The sequence below is a fragment of the Mastigoproctus giganteus genome, chromosome 9 (genome assembly GCF_048544385.1).
Source record: "Mastigoproctus giganteus isolate SK-2022 chromosome 9, ASM4854438v1, whole genome shotgun sequence".
Classification (NCBI taxonomy): Eukaryota; Metazoa; Arthropoda; class Arachnida; order Uropygi; family Thelyphonidae; genus Mastigoproctus; species Mastigoproctus giganteus.
This window is the reverse complement of record NC_143583.1, coordinates 228,288,269-228,307,916: the sequence shown is the minus strand read 5'-3', so window position 1 is coordinate 228,307,916 and position 19,648 is coordinate 228,288,269. Positions and strand designations below refer to the sequence as shown.

Here is a 19,648-nt window from a genome sequence, read left to right as displayed (position 1 = left end):
TAAAATGGAAATTTACTTAGTATTTCAATCCCGTAGAGCCCTACATACTCCAAAGAGTATGTAAAGTGTGTTAGTTGTCTGACGGCACTGGGGTGTCCCCCCCCATCTCCGCTCCAAAAAGTATGTAGTAATGCCACTGTCATCCCTCCCATTGATGTTTTTTGGCATAATGGGAACGGCATCAATGGGATAGGCCTGGTGGAGGGTCAACCGGTTCTGCAGGTTCTTTGGCCTTAGAGAAGAACTAAAGCAAAGACGTCTGTTGAGTCTCTCTCTCTCTCTCTCTCTCTCTCTCTCTCTCTCTCTCTCTCTCTCTCTCTCTCTCTCTCTCTTCTAACATATTGTAGTAGGTTTCAGTATGTTAGTAACAGCTTTTTGGATGGAAGACCTGTTGTTTTCAGTCTGGGTCACTGTCACAGAGTTTCACAGACTGTTGGTATCTGTGCCAAAGCTGGTTGAAGTGTCTTTGTGGTGAGGGTCCTAACTGGCACAATCTCTTGCTCTTACTCCTCAGAATCCTGTTTAGCCAGTTGTGCAGCCAGCTCCTCTAAGTCCTCCTTTGAAAGAGGCTCACCAACTCACTGACATCATCAATGTCAACCTTGTCAAGGCCAACATCCTCAGCCATCCAAGTGAAATCTTCAGCCACTGCTGAAACTGGCTCAAAGTGAAAAAAGTAGGACACTCCATCAGGCCACAATTTCTTCCAAACGCCATTCATGCATGATTGTGACACTTCTTTCCAGGGTGCAGCAAATGGCCTTAAGGATGCTGTAGGACCTCCAGTAGTCCCTCACAGTCACTGAATTAGATGCCTGCACTGCCTCGACAATCCCTTTGAAGATCGTACAAATAGTTGCCTTGAAGGTTGCAATAACACCCTGATCCATTGACTGCAACAGTGTGGTGGTGTTGGATGGCAAATAAATGACCTTCACATTCAAAACATTGTTAGGGATATCTTCAAGGTTGGCTAGATGTCCTGAAGCATTGTCGAGGACTAGAACAATGTTTTCGGGCAAGTTGTTTGCTGCACAAAATTGGGCCACCTTTGGACAAAAGTATGAAGTTACCATTCATTCATTAAAAAGGGTCTGGGTCACCCTTGCCTTCTATTAGAACACCAGAAAACAGGAAGGCGAGTCTTCCTGTTTTCAGAACACATGGATTCTCTGAATGGTACACGAATATCGGCTTTAACTTAAAAGTGCCTGATGCATTAGCACTCAGAAATAATGTAAGTTGATCTTTTTCAGCCTTATAACCAGGGGCAGACCTCTTTCCACAGGCTATGTATGTTCTACCAGGCATCTTCTTCCAGTACAGCCAAGTTTCATCAACATGGGGTGTAGCAGCCTACATCCATTAACCTTTGGAATATGGGAGAATATTCCTCAGCACCTGCAGTGTCGGTGCTAGCTGCCTCACCAGTAATTTTTACATTGTGAATTCTGGTCTGGTTTTTGAACTGGGAAAATCAGCCCCTGCTACCCGAAAATGATTCAGTCTCTCCAAATTCCTCATTAATTTCATTGAACAAGCTTGTCCATAACCACTGCCTGTTACAGGAATGTTATTTTGGTTCATATCATCTATCCACAGCACTAATAACTTCTCCATTGTCTCACTCCTTAAATAAGTTGTTCTAGAAATGCTTACATTAATAATTCCTGTATATGACTGCTTGATCTTCTCAGCATTATTCATAATGGTCGTAACAGTAAAAGGTGCTAAATTTAAGGTCTTGCACACCTCCGAACGCTGCTCACCAGATTCCACACAACAAATAATGTCCATTTTCACTTCAATCGTTAAAGGTGTGTGGCTTTTTTTTTAACATGTGCAGGCACAGATTCACCACTACACTTAGAAGGGTTGCACAATTTATTTAAAATGATAAGGCACTAATTAACACAGGAAATTCTTAAAATTTTAGGTACAGCTCACAACACATGCACACTGGCATATGAGGAGAAAACAACTGACATTGACACTAGTGCTGTCTAGGTACCCACTTCCTGTGCTGCGTTTATGCTTGCACTTTCAAATTTTCTTTTTATATTTGTTTTTTTGTTATTATTATTTTAAAATGACATTAATGTGGCATAAATTGAAGCGTCATAAAGCAGGACCTACCTGTACTGTAGTACACATTCTTAATTAGATTATGCTATATTGCATTAAATGTTTATACTTTTTTTTTTTTTTTTTTGTTGACTTTATGAATTATTGATATAACTATTTTTCTCATTTCCCTGGGGGGGGGGGGTGCTATAAAGAACCCTAACTACATTACAAAATGTAGGTTTGGAGGCTTGAAGTGGTGGAACCCATGTTTAGTCTCTAGAGCTAAGTTCCGGCCAACCCTTCCCTATCTCTTCCATCATGCAGTATGATTGATGATTTTTGAGGTTATGATGAATGTCGTGGCAAGATCCAATATTCCTTACATTTCGAGGGTACAGCTCTAAAACGGTGTTCGCAGGCCGGCCGCTAGATAGTACACCGGACCAAACCTATTGGTAACTCTCTAGGAGGCTTCCGAATCAGCTAGTGTATAATCTTGCTACCTCTACTCTGCCAGATAGTGACTGGAGGGAGTCCGAGTAGTGTGTATGCGGGGAGCATTGTCGAGGCCACGTTATGTCAAGGATCTGGGTATATTCTTACCACATGTATGCCATATGCAAAAATTTCATTACTTCATACAGCATGTCCCACCCACTTTTTCTTACTATTGAATACACCATGAATTGTCAAAATAATAGAGCAAGCTTACCTGCGAAAAGATCTAAACCTCCCAAGGACTTCCTAATTCATTTCACAAATATACGTGGTCTCAATTCCAATCTCAACGATGTCCATTTCCACTTGCAGTCTTCCAAACCCCATGTACTTTTTCTGACTGAATCTCAGTTATCAGTTGATTCAACTACTGCTCATCTCAGATGTCCAAATTATTGTAGGTGGTAGATGACTTTCATCAACCGGTGAAATACCACCACTTTGCTTATTGGAGGCTTGAAGTGGTGAAACCCATGTTTAGTCTCTAGAGCAAAGTTTCCGGCACCCCCCCCCCCCAATACTTCTCCTTCAACCCATGCGCGGTACTAAGTACTATAGGTTTTGATACCTTTCGTGTTTGGGGTTTTCATAAAAAAAAAAATTTGCTGTATGATTCCTTTCGCCTCAAAGGTGGTACTTGTGCATATGTCCGTTCTGATATTCTCTGTCAGAGACTTGGCAACTTGGAATCTCCTCTCTTTGATCTTCTCTGGCTTAAAATCTCTCTACCTCATTGTGTAAAATTCATCTGTTGTCTCTACCATTCTCCCAACTCCACTAATCACTTGGAGCTCTTTGACTTCCTCTATTTGCAACTTGACTTTCTCCAGTCCAGCTTTCCTAACAGTGAGGTAATTTTCCTTGGTGATTTTAACGTTCACAACTCCAGCTGGCTTCCGTTTTCTAGTCACACCGACCCAGCAGGTCGAGATGCTGAGGCTTTTGCAATTACTAATGACCTAGTACAGATTGTTCATTACCTACAAGAATACCGGACAATCCTAATCTGTATGATTAGGATTGTCCAATACATTTGATCTTTTTCTCACAAACAACCCTTTTAAGTACAAGGTCGAAGTGAGAGGTCCTTTAGGCACTTCAGATCACAACTTGGTGATTGTCTCTTCTCCAATGGAACCTTTATCTCATGGCTATTCCCAACCTCGTATTGTTTGGCATTACAAGAATGTAAAATGGGATGACCTGCGAGACTTCTTTTCTTCTTTTCCTTGGTCGGATTACTGTTTCAAAACTTCTGATGTCAACGTTTGCTCAGATTGTGTCAGTGAAATTATTCTTGAAGGAATGGAATCCTTTATCCCACACTCCACTTTAAAATCTCACCCTTTATCTAAACCTTGGTTTTCCAATAAATGTGCTAAGGCTGTCCAAGAGAAGAACGTTGCATATCGTAATTGGCTTGTTTCTAATTCTTCAGATTCATTTTCTGCCTACACCAAAGCTCGCAACAATTGTAAAGCATTTATTAATCAGTCCAAACTAGAGTTTGAACAGGCTAAGAGTAGAAAACTTGCTTCTTGCCCTAATGGTAGCCGAGCATTCTGGTCTCTTGCCAAAGCTATTGGCTGCAACTTTTGCCCATCTCTGCTCCCACCTCTGTCCAAACCAGATGGTTCTGTTGTCACTTCAGCCAAGGATAAAGCTGACCTGCTAGCATCCCATTTTTCTTCCAGCTCATGTATTAATGATCTTGGTAAAACACCTCCCACCATTCCTAAAACGCTCCATTCAATGCCTCCTGTGGTCTTCCGTCAAAAGGATATCAGAAGGATTTTGATGAATCTTGATGCTAAGAAAGCTCCAGGTCCTGATGGTTTTTCTCCACTTGTTCTCAAAACCTGTGCTCCTGAACTTACTCCTATTCTTTGCCGCCTTTTTTCACTTTCTTATTCCAAAGGTGTTTTTCCTTCTGCTTGGAAATTTGCTCATATCCAGCCAGTTCCTAAAAAGGGTGACAAATCCCTCCCATCCAATTATCGTCCCATTGCAATTACTTCTACTCTTTCTAAAGTAATGGAGAAATCAATTAACCGCCAACTCTTAAACTACCTAGAAACCTTCCGTCTGATCAACGATCGCCAGTATGGATTCTGTCAGTGTCGATCCACTGGTGATATTCTGGCTTATTTTTCCCATTTATGGACTAATTCAATGGAAAGGTTCGGTGAAACACAAGTAGTTGCTCTTGACATCTCAAAGGCTTTTGATCGTGTTTGGCATAAAGGTCTTCTAAACAAGCTTCCATCTTATGGTTTGCCAAATGTTTTTAGTATTGGTTATCCAGTTTTCTCTCTGATCGCTCACTGAGGGTGATGGTAGATGGCTCTCTGTCTTTTAACTTCTCCACTAATGCCGGTGTCCCCCAAGGTTCAGTTCTTTCCCCCACTCTTTTCCTCTTGAATATCAATGACCTTCTTCCACTGACTGGAAATCCTATCCATAGTTTTGCCGATGATAGCACATTGCATTCAACTTTCCATTTTGAGAAACCTTGTCCAGCTCAATCAGCTTCGAGTTCTCGAAAATCTGCTGCCAATTCCTTAAATGCCAATCTTCAGGTAATTCTCCAGTGGGGCAAAGACAACTTAGTTGATTTCAACCCTTCTAAAACTCAGTCTTGTCTTATATCTCGCAAAAAGGATTCTTCTGCTCCTATGCTTATCTTTAGTGACACTCCGATTTCTAGGCAAAATGATATATCTCTTTTGGGGATTACCCTGACTTCTAATCTCTCTCTCTTGGCACAAGCACATTACAAATATTGCTTCCTCTGCATCTAAAAAACTTTGTTTTCTCTTTCGCTCTCGGCGTTACTTTTCTTCCAAACAGCTGCTCACTCTGTATAAATCGCAAATCCGCCCTGCCATGGAATATTGTTCCCACATCTGGGGTGGTGCCCCCAAAACCTCTCTCAGGCTTCTTGATTCCATTCAGAAGAGGGCAGTTAGGTTAATTAATGATTCATCTCTAACAGAGTCTCTCCACTCGCTTTATCATAGACGCACTGTTTCTGCTGCATGCCTCTTCTACAGATACTTCCATGGGCACTGTTCTTCTGAATTGGCTTCTATAATTCCCGCTCTCTCTTTCAAAACAGTCTGAACACGTGCCGCCACCAGCCAATATCCATTTACTGTCCAACTTCAAAACCCACAGAACCAACTTTTCATCTTCCTCATTTATTCATTCAACTGCCGTTTTCTGGAACAACCTTCCTTCATACGTATTTCCTGAAAATTACAATCTACAGAAGTTCAAGTCCAATATCAACAAATATCTTCTTTCGTCTTCTCAACCTCCAACCCAAGCACGGTACTAAGTACTATAGGTTCTAATACCTCTCGTGTTTGGGGTTCTCATAAAAAAAAAAAAAAAAAAAAAATGTGGAGTAAATATTACTCCACATTTAATTGGATAATACTTGGAGGCATGTGCAAGGAAATTAAAACAATTACTTTTATTCATTATTAGTTAATCAATTGGTAAAAAGACAGGTATTTCATTTCTATTAATCACAGAAAAAGTTCTAAACTACTTTAAGAAATAAAAATCTAATGCAGCTAAATGTAACCTACTGCTTACATTGCATAACTTGTTTTGATTTCCAATTAAGAAACTTTCAATTGTTCAGAGATGTCAAGAATTACTTATGGATCATTTAGAGAATTTTTTATAAGAAAATTAACAAAGGTATACATTAAAATGAACTTTGTAAAATAATAAGAGAAGTTTACTTCAATATAATACATAGAACACTTCCATATGATACTCTCCAGCAATTAAAACTAATGTAAGATTTGCGAAAAAATCGCAAATCTTACATTACAGTAAAAAATAAAAAAATAATTAAAACTCAATTGAACACAATTAAAAATAATTAAAAACAATTGAACACAATTAAAAATCAAATGAACACAATAAAAAAAAAATCAATCTAACACAATTAAAAATTAAATTAATTAAAAGAAAGTTAACGAAAAAATTGCTAAAACGATTTTCCATCCTGAAGCTGAGAAGTTGCTTTTTGAACGTATGTCGTGATCACAGGAATGAAAATTACCGAATAGGGGTGAGCATTAAACTTACATATGGATTATTTGTCTTCACGCATGCGCATAAAAGCCCACAAATCGGAGATAAGAAATGGCCGGCGAACATTAACAGAATTCTCATGTAATTTAATTTTGATAGTTTCAGCAATTAATAGTCTGGTATAATTACGTTTGACACTAAGTATTTTGGCCTCGTTAAATAAAAAAGTATGTTTTTTGTGTTCTTTTGTATTATATTGAGGTAAACTTCTCTTATTATTTTAAAAATACTGATATCAATGTAGAACATATTGAGAATTACAGCTCTGGTTTATACAATTAAAATAAACTATATGTTAAACAGAAATTTGTCCACATTGTGTAGCTTTAGATCTGTTAAAATCAAAGTCATTCCTACCTGAATCTGTATAAATGTCAGTAAAGTTGCCTGCAGCCATGGAAAATTCAGCATTAGGAGGTAAATCAGATGGGTCAACATCGGGAAAAAGAGCAGGTCTTATCTGATCACAAGATGACATGTGATTATAATACTGATGTACCCACGGATAAATGCGATACATTTTGACACCTTTACACCTACAAAGTGATTTAACTTATATGAAAAGAAATGTCTGATTATCAAAACAATATTTCTAACGTATGTAGCAGTATAAAAAAAAAAAAAAAACCCTAATTTTTTCTCTTTCAATTATTTAAGGCTTTAAATAGACTGAGTAAACTAAGTGCCAAGGCATCTTTACTCTTTCTAGGATGATACATGTAAGGGGAACATAAATTAAAATTGAAAAAAGGATGGCTGTAGGACAGATGTGCAAAAATTTTCTTTCAGCCAGAGAGTGACTTCTACCTGGCATTGTAGAAATGGATACTTTGAATAAATTTAAGGAAGAATTAAGCAAATTATTAGCAGGGATGGAAAGATGAGGTTTTTGTTTTTTTTTTTAAACTGTTGCCATATAGCCTTGCTTCCCTGCATCATTTGCCATTACAATTACAAATAGCAATTCATTTTCATTCAAACAATATCAACTTTTTGCAAGAATCAGTTATGGAGTTTTAGTGCACCAAAAACAAATGATCAACAATTCACGTTGATGATAAATGATCAAAGTCTAGGGGCAAAGCAAGAAAGATGGGTCTTAGGGCAAGAAAGGTTGTTGTCCATTTGTACAGAACTAAAATTATAAATTCTGATCCCACCCATCCAATTTCTGAATGGCTCCATGTGATCTTTAATAACCTATAAAACCACCTGTTAGGCCACTTGACTGACTCCACCCAAACAGAGGCAGACCTTGTGGTATGATAGTTTCACCAATGTGTCTATGCTAAGTGTATTTTATTATAGGTTTAATTCTTATTCGAAGTTGTTTAATTGTTGTTAAATACAAAAAAAATCCATTTATCAGTGGCTTATTAATCTTATTCTGGTATAGCAACAGCCAATTACATGATCCTCTAACAAACTGACATATCATAAAATAATGATTGCGACTACGAAGTATTTGGAGTGGTATGTAAGAACTTTTATGGCTCTGAGATGAAATCTGCATGTAGACAGCATGAAAAAAAAATTAATAAACTGTGTATAACTGTGCATATACAGAGTGGTCCATAAATAAAGAAACATGCCTGACTATTAATAAGAGCACTATTTTAAATATATATTTTAATTATCATTTACCTATCATTTCCTACATACATATTTTAATTAATATATATTTATTAATATTAATTAATAAATTAATAGCAGCCACTGTGATACAAAACTGTAGTCTGAGCAACACACAGCAAGGCACAATTCCTCAGAAATATTCTCAAATTCTCTTAATATTGGCTGCCAAAGCTCCAGCAGAGACTTGTGCTTATTACTAAATACTTTATGAAGGATGTCAAAGAATTCTGAACAATCTTGAAAGAAAGCTCCTGGTCCTGATGGCATTTCTCCAAACCTGTGTTGTTATATAGAATTAGCACTAGCTGTATGGTGGCAAGGAAGCTATGGGATTTTGCTGCACCAACCAAAAACAAATTACAAAAAACATTTGACTCTCTCCTCATGCAGGTATCTATCCAGTTGAAACTCCATAGAAAAATTACCACAAACTGTCTAAACCTCCTTCCCCATAATTGGATTTATGGCCCCTAGTTCTGGAATCATTTATAACAGTGAAATTCACATTCATTCATTTTACTTTTGCCTCTTAGAGCCTTATATGCCTCAATAAAATTTCTTCTATGGCTGTCTTTTTCAGCTGCTGCCTCAATACCTGGACACAGTATTCCAAGTGTGGTCAAAAAAGTGTGTTCCTGAGCTTCCTACTGTTTTCTGTCACTTTTTACATTTTATAATTTCACTAGTGTTTTTCCTTCTGCTTATAAATTTGCTCATATCCAACCAGTTCCTAAAATGGGTGTCAAATCCTTCCTATTTAATTACCACTCTACTGCACTTACCTCTACTATTTCCAAAGTAATGGGAAAAATCCATCAAACATCACTTCTTAAACGATCTCAAACCTTCTGCTTGATCAATCATCACCAACACAAATTCTGTCAGTGTTGATCCCCTGGTTATATATGTTGGGTTATATATGCCTGGTTATATACCTGAATTCTGCTAAATAGCCAAATTCACCTTAACAAAAAGAAAGAACAAGAACAACATTCAAATCTACCTGAATTGAACAAATGTAATGAAAGTTACGACTCACCTAGATCCAGATATCATGAGGGACGGGAATCTTATCATCATGCCACACTTTTCCCTAACAAAATCCAAATCTCAGCCTTATGGCTTTTGAAACAAGATTTAACTAGTATATGCAATCCTGAGCAGGTTAAGGATGACATTCAAAAATGCCTGTTTTGTATACCCCTGCTGACAAATATACACCCTCCCCTCCTGTACATGAAGCAGGAGCATATGAAGGTATAATGTACAACATTCTAAAATCTAAAATGTCTGCTTCATATACTAATGCTTGGTCTTCTGCTACTCCAATAAACATCGATTCTTTCCTTTGAATTGAATACTTCTAAGATAGCTTGAACAGGATATCATGTAAACTTTTCACCTTCTTGAGAGCTATTCTTTATTCCAACCTAAACCAGATATGAATTTTTAGCACTGCTTAACGTTTTGAAAAATTAGACAATTATTTCAATTAGCAAATGTCTGTGAAACCAGAATTTACCTCCTAACTGTTTCGATATGATTGGAACATTTAAAAATTCCTTGGAGAAAGTGCACTCTTAGCCTCAGTTCAGCATTAAACTTTTAATAACATCTAAGCAGTTAAAACAGTAAAAAGAACTGAGAGCCAAGACCGCAGGCTTTTGTGATCCACACATCATCATCATCATCATGTCAATTTGAATATCAAAAATGAGGAGATATATTGCATCAAACAGATTACTATTAGTCCCCACGAGGCACTATTCTCCTGAGATTTGGTAACTTTGTATGTTTCAATTGGTGCCACCGTAGCCAGGTGGGAAGGAGCAGCAGTGCATAGCACACACTTCTTGATTAGACCGGGGTTCGAGCCCGTCACCACCAAATACGGAGGATGTGGAAAGGACAGGGAATGACCACCGCATATCCCGGAGCAATATGGCCTTAGTTATATGGCCTTTAAAAACCAAATAACAAACAAACAATGTTTCAATTGCCATATTGGAGAAAGGTTCATTCATCAGTAATTTGACATTAATAATGTGAAAATTTCCAAAACAATTCTATGGTCAAGACTTCATAAAGTAAGCAATTTATGACTGGTGTAAAGAAGAAGAGGAAGAAAGTATATGCCATAAATTAACCCGGTGATAATAAGGTTAATTTATGGCATATATATTCAGTATACAGTATTCAGTAATACTCGATTTAAAGGAGTAATAGGGGAAAGGGGGGGGGTATCTGCTAATGATGAATGTCCGTTAAATTGAATGTAACCTAAGGGGGTATTTTTTATTGTTCTTAATGTAAAAAAAAAAAAAAAAAAAAGCTTTAATGCAATATACAGTACTGTACAATATAAAATTATTAAATTATAATAAAGAATATGTAATATTCTGTTGTAAATATAAAATGTTGCAATTTGGCCTTTGATTTATGGATATCAGAAACAGTTTGTTTTTTTATGCCATAAATTTCCCAAACATGTGCTACTGAGATGCCTTGTTCTAATTTCTGTGCCACATTTAAGTTCACATGCTTTCTTTTAACTCCTCTATCACTTGATGCCATTTTAAATTGTAAGGATTGCAAAATTATTTAATAAATAAAGTCACAATTCAGAAATCACAGAAACACTCTGTATACAACCTGACCGCATGATAGCTTGAGGCAGACTGAGACTGAAACAAAGCGAATCTATAGACCTGCAGTTTAGTGTCCCGAGTCACGTTCAGCTCGCAAGTCACCGTCTGCTCTTATCTGTTATCTGGGAAAACAGCTATTTCAACATGTTTTCAGAAAGAATAAAAAACAATTTCCTGAATTTGATTATAAAAATAAAAGTGGGCAATTATGAAAACAATAATGGAAATAAGTAATTATTATTAATTTTTAATTAATAATAATACTGAAGTTTTCTGTAAATTAAAAAAAAAATATATGGTCGAGATTAATATGTACATTACCGTATTATTATTATTAGTCTAGTCCGTTAAATCCAAAATCTGTTATATCAGGGTTCATTAAATCGAGGGTTTACTGTATTTGAATGCATGTGCCATACATGTACAAGGAACATGCATTCAGTATATTTGTTGCTCCATACTTTACAGTGGTACTAACAATATAAGAGAAATTACAATTTGGCTGGCCATGTATCATATAAACTATATTATCAATATCTTCGATGGAATATCTGAAGGTGTGCTTACAACTGTTGACGACTGAGCACCTTTCACATTCTTAACATCAAATTACCGACACATTTATTATATTTAATGCAATATCTATTTCTTTTTTCATATACAAACTGACTGATGATGTTTATCATGAATTCCCCTGGTCTTGGTTCTCAGTTTTTTTCTAATATTTTAATTGCTTAAATGGTTTTAAATGATTTAGTGATGAACAGAGGATAAAAGTGCACTTACTCGAAGAAATCAAAATACTTAAGTTTTAATTCTTTTCAATTTTTTAATCTTCCAATCATATCAGAACAGTTAAGTTATCAAAACAGTTAAGTTTAGGTTTCACAGGCTTTCACCAATTGAAATAATTCCAACGTAGAAACACCTGGTAATCTCAATGAACCTTACCCTAGCTATTAACTGGCAAGATCAGTACTTCTCAGATCAACTAATCTGACCTGCCCTAAAGGACCCACTAGACTCCCAGCAGGAACATGTCCTAAACTATAGTCATCTCTCCAAAACCTCAACGGGCTGAGCAGATATTTTCCAGCAACACTATGGATACATTCTACAAGTTACAAGTGGATCCAACAAAATACTGTGAAGATGTCAGCTATAAGGAACCAAACCTGGGAATACCTACCAACTGGTGATACTCTAATCCTGTGAAGCCTTCCATCTGAGCAATCCATGGTAACCATAATCCATCAACCCAAACTTGCCAGGGAAGCAATGTATATTTCCATTTGTAAGAATGAACTATGTAAAGAAGAAATAAGAATCACAACATGGTCAATAAGCAACTGTCAGCCCACCTGAGGAATGATTCAAACCATTAAATACTTTATCTAGTTAGTGACTTTTATTAAGAGATTCAAATGGTGTGCTATCCAAAATATTGCAAATAAGTAATTTACTCTAAATCCTTGTAAATAAGTATCTATTGTGCAAATTCATGTATATTCTGGTAAATAAGTAGTCCTCAATCTCTCATAACTCATTTAGGTATTTAGTATCTTGAATTAATTGTTGAATGTTTTAATATACTGTTTCAAGAACTGTAAGTAGCATTGTAAATCTGAATACATGTATGTAACCTCATTCATGTGCATCATATTTAATAATTTGGTTTAATAAATAGATCTTTAATAATTTGGCTTAATGAATGAATAGGTTTAATAAATAGAATAAATAGAAATAATAATAACAACAATAAGGATAATGATACCAAATTATCTCAACAACAACGAAGTAACACTAGACACCATCCGCACAGCCATTTACTGTGCCACTGTAGCAGTCACTAGGATGAATGGAAGGGAAACCAGAGACCAGCATAACACAAAATGCAAAGACAAGGAACCACCAGCCTGGGAAAGAAAGCTACAGCAGAAGATAAAAGACATAAGAGTGATGATAGGCCAATTTATCCAGTACCAAAGGGGTAACAGAAGTAAGAAGCTGATCAGAAAAGTGAAGGCCAGACTCAAGGAAGACAACATCAACAGCAAACACAAGGCCTAAAACAAACAACAAGATATTTGATGGAAGCCAGAGAGCCTTCTGCAGGTTCTTCCTTCTCAGACAAGAGGAGAAGAAGGCAATGGATCCCCCCCCCCAACCAGAAGGTACGCAAGGAGTTCTGGGAGAACCTGTGAAGCTGCAAAGTTAGCCATAACAGCCATGCTCAATGGACAGATCTAGCGAGGAAGAAAACCATGAACATATGAGATCACAGAATGGGAGTTTTGGGAGAAAGATGTACAACAATCAATCACAAAGTCTGACAACTGGCAAACTGCAAGAATAGATAACATCCACAACTACTGGTACAAGACGTTCAGCTGCACAAACAGGCACATAGTAAAGCAGTTCACTTGTATAAATAAGGTGCTCTGACACAAGGAATCACCTACCTGAAGGCTAAAGACAAAGACACCACAAACCCAGCAAGTACAATACAGTCACCTGTCTCCCAACGATGTACAAGACTCTAAGCAGCTGCATAACTAAGAAGACATCACACCACTTAGAGAGCCAGAACATCATGGTGAAGCAGCAGAAAGAATGCAAGCAGATGAGCAGAGGATGCAAGGAGGAATTGACCACTGATGCTGCAGTTATGGAGCAAGCCTACAAGGAGCACCTCAACCTGTACACAACCTACATCGACTACCACAAGGCCTTCGACTCCATGGCTGGCTGATAGGGACACTGAAGATCTAAAGTCAACCCAATCCTGACACACTTCGTAGAAGCAACCAGGGGAAAATGGAAGACCACCATTATGGTCAAGAACATCAAGGCCAGACATCCATCAGAAGAGGAATCTTCCAGATAGATGCCCTACATGGTGGTCAGTGGGTTGAGTGCCAGACAGAATCACTATGGTTCTGTCTAGCACTAAACCCACTGACTGGAATTGATTTTGAAATCAACCAGGATAATGATGACCAAGAGACTGACCACAGCCCATAAAGAAGGAGGAAGAGAGATTGACTGACCTCATTGAAGTGAAGGTGGTGATTAAGAACCTGTGGGATTACTTCCAGGAAAACACAGCACCAATCTACCAAGCCATAAGACAGACAAGCAGCACACAACACTCAAACTCAACAAGGGAACCACAATCACAGAGACAGAATAAACAAAGATAGAAAAATGGGTGAAGACGGAACTACATGGCAGACACTACTTTCATCAAGACTACATTGATAAGATGGCTTCCAATGCTTAGTTCAAGAACAGAAGGCTATTCCCCATGGCTGAAGGATTCATGTTCACCATCCAACACCAGGAAATGAACACTGGACACTACAGGAAATACACTGCCAAGCATTCTGTAGTAACAGATGACACATGTTGACGATGCCAAATGGCTCCAGAAACAATCCAACACATCACTGCAGGATGCAGTGTGATCACCCAGACGGAGTTCATCGCAGACATGACCAGGTGGCCAGCATACATCAGAAGCTAGCACAAAAATACCAGCTGATCAAAGAAAGCTCACCATATTACAAGTATGATACTCAGGCCGTAATGGAGACCTCTATTCACAGAATATACTGAGGCTGTACCATCATAATGTACAAGACAATCCTGCACAACAGACCAGACATAACCCTCATCGACAAGAAGGAAATGGCTACCTACCTGATCGACATAGCAATGCCCAAAACCAGCAACCTCTAGAAAACATACAAGGAAAAGATCAGGAGTACTCAGACCTAAACTAGAAAGTCAAGGATATGTGACATATGGAACAAGTAATGACCAATCTGATCAACGTGTCAACCACCGAATGGTGCCAAAGGGCTTTCATAAGATCCTAGCAACAATAGGCCTCCTAGAGAACACTTACATGGAACTCCAGAAAGCCACCTGTAGGATAGTAAGAGAGTGTCCCAACAATAACAATAATAGTAAAGAGACACAAAAGACCCATAAAAAAAAGCAGAAAAATAATAATGATGAAAATCATAATAATATATGGAACTTGGAGGCACAAAAATACCTTCTTATTCCATGTGTTTTTGTGGCCATAGAATTTAAACTGCCTAGAAGTGGCAACAGTGCAACAAACTTTGCCTTTACAATGAGTTGCCCTGGTATTATAGGTGATATAATACCAGGGCAGCTCTTTGGCTTTCTTAAAGAAAGCTGCAGCAAATGCCAACCTTTAAAATAATGTGTTATACCCAAAGGAAGCTGCTCTCATTAACTTCTCTTTATTAAATGTACTTTTGATTTTCAAACTGTTACAAATAAAATGATCAGCTATTCAAATATCGAAAAGTGCAACCAAATTCTTAGAGGTCACACTAGGAAATAAAAAAATTGGTCACCTTTAGAAATTTATACAATCTTTCTTGAGCTCAACCAATTTAGAAAGAATTTCATTTCTCAAGTTACTTGTCAAACTTTACATCAAGGAATACGATTTTTCTTGGATATCTGAAAAGTCGTTTTTTATCCAAAAAATTTCACTCTATTCAAGCCCTTATCTCTCATCTCTCTACTGGAAAAATCAGATCACTATTTTCCACAGTTAATTTTTATATATTGATTTTTGTTGATAAGTTTCATGATTACTATGCAGCTTTCTTTAAAAGGTAAAGATTTTAAAGATTAAATTCACAAATGTGAATTTAATTTCTTTAAATGTGTATGTAATGTCAACAAACATGAATTTTTCATCTTTATAAATCCCTCTTTCCTCAGCCACCTCAAGATACAAATATTCTCTACATATGCAATTAGTCGTATTTGCAATAAACATATACCGTTATTATATAATTAAAACCCTTCTCTCATAATACCTCTACACATATTTTGATAAATATTTTTAACTTTCAATTACTATGGTCACCATTTATACTTAAATTACATTTATCACAGTTTAAGGGAACTTCTCATTTGTAGTTCCCTAATTCTCCCTAAGAAATCATTAGCTCAGCACTTCTGTCCTTACTGATTTCCAAAGGCCAAAGAGCGTCGCTGGCAGTGAATCATTAATACAAAAACATTTAAACAAAGCTAACAGGTTTCTGTAATGAAAACAGCTGAGTAGAATATAATTCACTATATCTTTTCTTAAATAGTAGCTAACCATTAATAATACAGGGTGAGCCAGGGAAATGAGCAATTTTAAAAACTCAATAATTAAATAAATAATCTGTATTTGCCAAATTATAAATATGCCATCTTAAAGTATATAGCTGTCATGTATTTATTGAAGTTCATATCCTTGGGGTAACCTGTGTCTCTCATAGGCCTTCTACCCATGATGTAGCATATCTTTCACCTGTGATGTAGTATAGCATCTCAAAATGAATTTCTCAAAAATTCTTTCTTTCAGCTTTCAATACTTTGCGGGCAATGAGAGTATATTTTGATGAGCCGATAAATCCATGTGATGAAATTGCATACCACACTGTAACCCAGACCCTGTGCAATGGTTGCTGTTGGAATTGGCAAGAGTTTTCTTCTGACCAATAATGAAAATTTTATTTATGCACAAAACTGTTTAGAGAAAAAAAGACATCATCCATAGATTGTGAATCAAGTCTTCATCATCAAGTGTTTGAGTAACCACTTTTCTTGACAAAAATTTTTACAGATAAGGAGATCACGAGATGTTAATTCTTGCAATATCTGTACCTTGTAAGGATAGAAATTTAAGTTCTTGTGCAATATTTGTTGCACATTCCTACTGAATAAGTTCAATAACAGGCAGCTGATGTGTAGGGAGCTTTGGACTCCTTATGAAAGCAGTACTAACAGCTGCAATGTTTTCTGGTGTACAGGCACTTCTCATTCCAGCTGCAGAACTTATTTTTGAGAGCAGAAACATTTCTTTCAAATTATATACCTATGTTTTAATGGCATGAGCATGAGCAGACAGTAGAGGATCCTGATGCTAAGCTAAACATGAATGTGAAAAAAATAAAAAAATAAATAAAAAATAAATAAAACCTCATAACTCTTGTTGTTTTTGTAAAATGCCTTGACAGCAAAAGCACATTGTGCACTACTCCACTATTCTATGATTAGTAAATGGCACGATGTAGAGAAAAGTATGTCAGATGTGGGCAATCCTCCCCACCACACCGTTACCCAGAATACCAGTTTCAAAATTGCCCATTTCTTTGCATTACCCATGGGAATCATCTGCAAGTTAAAGGAATTTAAAGATTATTATTGCTATCAAGGAAAGAAAAAATCTTTTTTTTTGCCAAACTACTTACTTATTCAGAATGAAGTTTGATGCAAACAACATAAAAAGGCTGAATTCATTTCCTTGGCAAACATAGCCTAAACGAGTTATTTCATAAGCCAGACGTCCTAGTCCAGCTCCAGGCACAAGAATGCGAACTTCTCGTGGATTTCTATAAATATTTAGATCTTTACTTACAAAATTTTATTTAAAAATGAAAATTAATATTTAATAAATATAAATGTGACAGTGAATTTTATTTTTTCCTAGCTGAAAATTCTTTTTAGCCAAGAAAAGCCTTCTAAAATCAAATTTTCCACATAACTCCAATATCTTTAAAACCAGCAATAAATAAATAAGTATATCTATCCACACACACATCCAAACATGTAAATTCTTGGTAGTATTTTCCCAAAACACCAACTTGAAAGTCACGAGTTTTTAATCTCAAACTTTTGAGATTAAAAACTCAACTTTCTTCAAGTTGGTGTTTTTTTTTGTTTTTTTTTTTTTTGGTTTTTATTAAAAATTTGAGGCTGATTCGATTTATTCTTTTATCTGTCATTTTACCAGCAAACTGTAAAAACACAAGGTAATGAAAACCTGTCTCAACATTATTTGGTAAACTAGGGAATGGTTCAAGATCAATCACTGTGACTTTGTTTCACAGCTGGTGCTTGGTATATAGTGGCTGGGTGCACAGTCTTGTTATTTAATAGCCACGTCTCATATATACAGTAGGATATAATCATATATACTGTATATGAGTGTATCCTACTTTGGAAGGCAGAAACTTAAAAAAATTCAGTGTGTGTGTGTGTGTGTAAATATATATAATAAATATAAATTCAACAAAGCATAATACTATAAGAGCTTAAAATTATCTATTAAATACTGGTGTAGATACACCACAGCATCGTTTTAGTTGTATCTCACATTGTGATCATCCTTCACAACGAGTTACTATGTATTACACTACCTCGAATAAGTAACGCTTCTCTAACAGAGAAGACTATTGTTGTTACTAACAGAGAAGATTATTGTTAGAGACAACTATTGTTATTGGGCATTGAAATGGTGCCACCTGTGGTGGTCCCAGAGAGAATAAATAACAACAGTCTTCTCTATTAGAGAAGCGTTACTTATTTGAGATAGTGCAATACATGGTAAATCGTTATTGAAGGATGATCACAATATGAGATACAAATGAAACGATGCCTTTAAACTACTATTGTAGTTTTTGTTTAAGAGCTATATATGGTGTATCTACACCAATATTTAATAGATAATTTTAAGCACTTATAGTATTCTGTCTTGTTGCATTTATATTTATTATAGTTATTATATATCACAAACCTTTTGGCATCTCTCATATTGTGGAATTAACTTCATAACTGGGTTGTCATGATTGCAATACCAGGGTGCCTGCCCACCTACCGATGAAAGGCCAACTAGCCTTGAAATGGTGCCGTCTGGGTGGTGGTGCCCACCGAGAATAAATAACGTCTTCTTTATTAGAGAAGCATTACTTATTTGAGATAGTGCAATACATGGTAATTCGTTGTGAAGGATGATCACAATATGACATATAACTAAAACGATGCCTTTACACTACAAATGTAATTTTCATTTAAGAGATATCTATGGTGTATCTATACCAATATTTATTTTTTTATTATTTTTTTTTTTATCGTATGATGTGAGCAATACACAAAGGAACCAGTTTTTTCCTGCTTCCTTCGTGTATCGTGGCCGTGAGATCCAATGGGATAGTGCGGCACCATCGTGACATCCAAGCCCGAGGCGGGATTCGAACCCACGACCGTTGGGTTACCAGGCAGGCACTTTACCCACCTGGCTAGCCTGGTCGGCTCTACACCAATATATATATATATATATATATATATATATATATATATATATATATATATATATATATATAATACACACACACACTTTTTTGACTATAATATAACTATCCAAGGATCATGTCCCAAATTTCTTGGATTTTGGAGGTTCAACTGTATACAAAGATACACTGGGTGTGTCAAAACTCTACTAATAAAATTCACAGGTGAACTCCTTCTGCCAAAACAAGAAAAAATAAGTTACCTAAACTTATTTCCCATAACTTCTATGTTGGAGTGTTTCAAATCTCTCATCAGAATTACACTAAATTTTATTTTCAAGTTTGTTGACAGAGTTTTTCACATGCAATTTCTGCCTTACATCGAAGTTGTGCATGGCAACATTCATCAAAACTCCAGGATCTTTGAGTGTGTTAACTTAACCATCCAATACACCATCATCCTGTTTAAAGTGTCACTCATCAGCTATATATACAGGAAGATAACATATCGAATGGCTAATACACTCACAGATTCTGCAGTTTTAATATATGTTGTCACATAACCAATCGAAT

At 36.4% G+C, this 19,648-nt stretch overlaps 1 protein-coding gene across 3 annotated transcripts in view; it reads right to left on the bottom strand.

The window, feature by feature from the left end:
• LOC150081158 (protein-L-histidine N-pros-methyltransferase CARNMT1) overlaps window positions 1-19,648 on the bottom strand; it is a 176,199-nt gene that overhangs the window by 57,042 nt on the left and 99,509 nt on the right. For all 3 annotated transcript variants that reach the window (XM_090380997.1, XM_090380995.1, XM_090380998.1), the window contains exons 4-5: window positions 17,258-17,398; window positions 7,036-7,214 (exon numbers count right to left, since the gene is read on the bottom strand). In XM_090380997.1, the coding sequence (XP_090237123.1) occupies window positions 7,036-7,214; window positions 17,258-17,398 (320 nt within the window). The remainder of the gene's footprint in view (window positions 1-7,035; window positions 7,215-17,257; window positions 17,399-19,648) is intronic.